The sequence below is a fragment of the Erigeron canadensis genome, chromosome 7, assembly GCF_010389155.1.
Source record: "Erigeron canadensis isolate Cc75 chromosome 7, C_canadensis_v1, whole genome shotgun sequence".
NCBI lineage: Eukaryota > Viridiplantae > Streptophyta > Magnoliopsida > Asterales > Asteraceae > Erigeron > Erigeron canadensis.
Window position 1 is genome coordinate 20850659 of NC_057767.1, and position 6000 is coordinate 20856658.

General features: G+C 36.3%; 1 protein-coding gene across 1 annotated transcript; it reads left to right on the plus strand.

Moving 5' to 3' along the window:
• Positions 1-4059: 4059 nt before the first annotated feature.
• Positions 4060-4902, plus strand: LOC122609072. The gene has a single exon (XM_043782131.1). It carries the CDS (start codon positions 4060-4062, stop codon positions 4900-4902), a length of 843 nt encoding a protein of 280 aa, XP_043638066.1.
• The last annotated feature ends 1098 nt before the right edge of the window (positions 4903-6000 follow it).

Genomic DNA, 6000 nt, shown 5'->3' on the forward strand with positions numbered 1-6000 from the left:
AGACCTAAAGCTACTACAAACATGTTTGAAAAAACCTTGAAAACAACATGTAGCAAATATAACTTATAAGTCCATAATAGACATTTGGTAAAGTCGATCTCTTTGAAGTTTAACTTGAAGTTATGAGATATGTTTGCCCAAGGATATTAAAGAAATATAAACTTGAATACGTTAGTAGTGCAAAAGATCTCTATGGCAATTATATGTTTGAAAATGTGAGATGAAAATCTTGAATAAACGGATTGAGAACATTTTAGTGACGAATAGTTACTCGAAAGGAATTTATATGATGAAGACAATATTTTGTGGGTTATATCTATCTATTGATTTGTATATATGGTCATTTGGTATTGATAAAGATCACTTGGTATTGAGAAAAATGGTATCGATAAAGATCATTTACATTCCTTGTAGAGATAGATTCCTGATTTAAAATACTATATTTAAGAAGCATCGGCTCACTAACTACGTATATTCCAATATATTGTGTTGCGTTCTTCTACTAAAGATAGAAATCTTATCTCATGAGAATTTATTAGAATGTATATTCTCTTACGCTGAAGACGATAAAGGTATAAGCTTACATTATACTAACTTATCGAATTAGATTTAGTTTGTTTTGATAATGCAGGACGATTACAAACGAATCTGTATTTATATGTGTTTACATCAAGTTTATGATATATCATAAGAGAACAAAATCAACAGATCAACATGAAGATAATGCGTCATGGAGTTTTCAACTATTGGAATCGTATACCAAAGGAAGCTTGTACATGATATTAATGACTTAAGAAGTTGAAGTGATGTGATCATCAGGGGGAGAAGGCACTCTTTTTCTCTTGACCATGGCTTTGTCCCATTGGGTTTTCCTGGCAAGGTTCTTAATGAGGCAACATCCCCAAGCGTATCGAAAGAACTATGTACTCTTTTTCCTTCACTAGATTTTTGTCCCAATGGGTTTTTTCTAGTAAGGTTTTAATGAGGCATATTCTTTTATTGATGGATAGCCAAGGGGGAGGGTTATAAACATACCAATTATGTGGCTATCCATAACATATGACCCTTTGTATTTATATCATTATATATGTATTAATTGTATAGAGCCTATATAAGTGGCTTATGTATGTTGACATTATCATATCAATGAAATGATTATCTATTCTCTCTAATTTCTATTGTTCTTTGTATTGTTGTTTTATGTTATACTTTGCTATTAGGTCGTTGTTTTACAACAACAATTATTATTATTATTATTATTATTATTATTATTATTATTATTATTATTATTATTATTATTATTATTATTATTATTAATGTATGCTTTATTCTTTTTAATAAAAAACTATTTAAAAAAATATAATTTTAAAAAGCAATATAACTTTTTTGTATGGTTTGTTGACTAAAGCAATATTGAATACTCGTTACGGTTTTAGAATATATCTCAAAGTTAGCAATTTGTAATATTTTGTGTTTAAAGTTTCATGGTTAATCATTAGTCTAATCTTAGAATTTCTAAGCCTAAACTTGTATCGTATGATGACATCCTTTTATAATTTTTATAATTTTGAAATAGATTTTTTTTAAATATATATATATGTGTGTGTGTGTGTGTGTGTGTGTGCGTGAATTTTAATATAGAATATCTACCCACTTTAATAAATGAAATATCTTAAAAAAAATGATACCTGAAGTATACACGAAATTACGGTTTTGATACCTCACATGCACAACACGTGACTTGACTTAATGGCCAAATTGACGGCCGTCAGTGATAGGTATAATCAGTGTAAGTTTTTGACAACGATAGGTATGGCTCGCGTAATTTTTAAATTGTAGGTATGACCAATGTAATTTTGAACAAACATCAGGTATGATTTTTGTAATTTACTCTTATATTTATTATAAGTGACGATGAGGTGTGGTCAGATTTACACCCACACTCGAGTTAAGATAACACAATTTTTATGTCTCAGCAATAATAAATATAAATAATATATATATATATATATGTCTCTGGTAGCAAAGAAAAGACAAAGGCTTTGGTATGGTTGCTCACGTAAAGGATGGAAAGAGTAATATGGGAAATTAGGCTTCCTTCCCTTGCCCCGAGCTGAATCCCAGCCGATTGCCAGTCCAACTATCTCTAAGCCAATCCCCACACGAAGGGTATAGTAAACACCCATGTGCATTCCCAGGCAATTATTATCTCTTATCCTTATTAATTCCCTTGTCCATGGGGATAATCCTCAAGTCTAGGGAGAGCTCCTTAAGGAGGAGAGAGAATCCTCAAGCCTAGGGAGAGCTCCTTGGGGAGGAGAGAATCATCAAGCCTGAGGAGAGCTCCTTAGGGAGGAGAGAGAATCCTCAAGCCTAGGGAGAGCTCCTTGGGGAGGAGAAAGAATTGGGAGTATACCTCCAGGTGAGGCCAGCCGAGAGTTCCTTGGGAATCTTCCTTTCTTCCCTTCCCTAGGGAAGTCTTATTTCCTTTGCTAGTTGGGAACTTCCTTGCCCTTAGAACCTTGCCCTTGGGAATAAAGTCTATGACACAACTTCTTTACATTCTCTTGGCAAGGGAGCAAGGATTGATCAACAAGGATACGGACATAATATAAAAAATATATTATCATGATTCGGGAAGGTTCTATTCCTGGTACTGACATTTTGGATTCAGGGGCTAGGCTCATACCTGACAGGGCCCAAAATACGAAATGCCCTAATTATCGGCCTATAAATACCTCATGATTGGATATTAGAAAGATTCATTCACTTTATTCACACATATATTCATATTTACACACACATACATTTTCTCTCTCTAAATCTATCAATCAATCATCATCAGAATCATCAATATTTAATATCCTCCAAAGATCGAAACATCTCTTTGGGAAAACCATTATTCAATTTAGATTCGCGAAGAATTTAGTAGGTTTGCACTACATAGTAGGTGATTATAATGGTTTTCGTGGTTAAATCTCATTTGTGATTGAGTTTTATATTTCATGCTCAAACATTGGCGCCATCCATGATTTTACTGATTACTGGACGGTTTTTTATTGTTTCAAAGCAAAAATCTTCATATTTTTTCTTTTTTGTTCTTTAATTTCATATGGCTGAAGAATTTACTCCAGTTTCCCAGGTGGTTTTTTCTGGGTTGGGGATAAGTTTTGATGGAGGAGAATCTCCAGTAAGAAATCTGGAAATTTCTGATGATGGCACTCAAAGAAATCCAAGTGAAAAGTTTTCCGAATTTGGTCCTAGATCTAGTGAAATCTTAAAAAGTTCAACAAATGTTGTTTTAGGTGATGGATCTGGATTACTACCCAAGGCGAGCTTTGGATCTAGCCTTGGTTATGGTAGTGTTGGTTCACTATTTTCCACACCTTCATCTTCTGCTACACCTCTTAACTCATTGTTCTCAACACCCCCAACCCACTCATCTCCCATCAATACACTCTCTTTACTCTCCTCTGGTCAGAGTATGATTGATTCTCTAAGGGGCATAATGAGTTCCACCATAGCTAGCATGGCTAGTTCTTCCTTGGTAGGAGGTCAAGCAAGTTCATCTCAATCTATAACCATCCAGGAAAGTCATTTGTTGGAGTTGCTAAAACTAGCTGCCAAGGACACTCAGCAAATAAAAACTTCATCGCCTCCTCCAACCGATTGGTTTTCTCAACTTTCTGCTGCTTTAAGCCCAGCTCAATCCCAGCATGTTCTCCAACCTCCCTTACAGCCTACAGGCATGGAGTCTATAATGATGTTGTTGGTGGAAGAGCTGAAGAGGCAAAGGCCAGTCGAGCCTGCTCCTGAACCGGTCAACCCAGCAAAAGAGTTGTAAAAAATGCTAAAGATTGTTGCAGGAGAAGAGGCGAATGAGAAGACAAGGGTGGTCATAGTACCAAAGTCGGCAACAAAGTCAAGGTTTTGTGATTGGGTAGCAAACTATGCCTTCCCAGACGGTCAGAAGGTTCCCACTATCGTTGGCACTTACGATGGCACTAGGGATCCAGAAGATCATCTCGCAATATATGATCAAGCCGTATTAACTGAAAAATGGGTGGACCCGGTGGCTGTCACTTGTTCCCGGGCACTTTGCAAGGATATGCTTTGGAATGGTTCGCTAAGCTTCCAGAGAAAAGCATCCAAGACTATGCAGACTTAAAGAAGAAATTCATAGCTCAGTTTGTCCAACAAAAGAAGCGCCAGAGAAGTCACTTGGAAGCTCACCTAATTAAACAGAGAGAAAGCGAGTCACTAAGGAATTTTATCACAGGATACACCGAGGAATGCCAGAAGATACCGGGTCTCCCTGAAAGTCAACAAGTCTCAGGTTTCACCTTGGCACTGCTCCCTGGCGAACTCCAGGATGAACTAAGCAAGAGAATCCCATTGACATTTCAAGAAGCTATTGATAAGGCATTCGACTTCATTCGCTCCAAAGAGACTACCTCACTAGTGAGAGGTATCGCAAAGAAAGAAAAATTTGGGAGAGGATTGGCTAGTGAGGAACATAAAGAGGAACATCTGGATCGGGAGGAAAGGTTTCAACAATACATCAAAGACATATCAATTGTTAACTTGGTCAAATGCCCAAGAGATCTTCTGAACACTGAGACAGTGTGTACTACTTTCAAACCTCCCTCACCAATGGCCTTCAAGTCTGGAAAAAAGAACATGAATCAATATTGTGAATTCCACGAGGATCATGGACATGATACTAATGCATATAGACAGCTAAAGTGGGAGATCAAGAGGGCATTGGATGAAGGGAAGCTTGAACACTTAGTCCCAGGAGCTAAGCAGACAAGGAAGACTTTTGCATGGCAAAGGAAGGTGGTGGAGGAGGATGACGATCCAGGAGAGCCTGAGGTCCATGTATACATGGTCCATGAATAAGACAAAACTCTAAGTTAATATGGGTCTCCCCCTCCTTAGAAATTCCATCTCTTTTCTTCTCAAGTTCTCAAACGTCTTGATGTAAGCTACTTTGCTAAGAAGTATCACTTTATATATCTTTATGTCATTTTACTTCAACTATGGTTATGTTTGTTGGTCATATCATGTATCCCAACCTTATCATTATCATTAATGAAATATCATTTTCTTTTCGAAAATATTTGGTCAATAAATTGTTATAAGAATTGACTATGAGACAAGCTAAAAGGGTAATCCGAATGAAAATTCGAGAAGTCAAGTGCTAAGATGGAAGAAAGAATTCCTAGCCAATTTCTGACGACACGGATTATAAAAACCCAAGTACTTGTGAAGGAAAGACAGAAAAATCAAGTGCCTAAAGGCTAAGACATAACTCATGTGTATGAATGGAAACTTCAAAAAATATCAATGCTACAAAACAATCCCCAGCTAACACTTAAAATGATTTTGATCTTCCTCATCCATGGGGATAGATACTTCTCACATGAAACAGATAAATAAATACAAGATGCATGTCTAAGCTAAGTTTGGCTAGCACTCAGAGAACTTTCATCCTCTAGATGGAAAGCTTAGTTAAATCTTAGAAAATTTTTCTCATCTACTAGATGAAAGTTGAGTGCTTCCTGTTGGAAGCAAGACACAAATTAAACAAAGTCTCACCAAGTGTGAGTCTATAGTGTAACAAGCCAAAATTGGGCCCGGCTGAACACTAACAAAATTTATTCATCTTTTTGTTCATCGGATAAAAAGGTAGGCATTTCTCATCTGGAAGTAATATATTTATTCATCTTTTTGTTCATCGGACAAGAAGGTAAGCACTTCTCATCGGGAAGTGATATTGATGAAGGGATAGCGAAGAAATTACTCCATCCCCATCAATTTTACGTCTTATTCATTCATTAGATGATAAGATAAGCGTTTCCTATTGGAAAGCGGCGCACGCTAAAATTTAGTCATCTTTGTTATTCATAGAATATAAAGGTAAGCACTTTCTAATTGGAAGTAACCATCCTCGAGAGTATTAAAGTTTTTAAGGCCCAAACATGGGCAAATAACAAA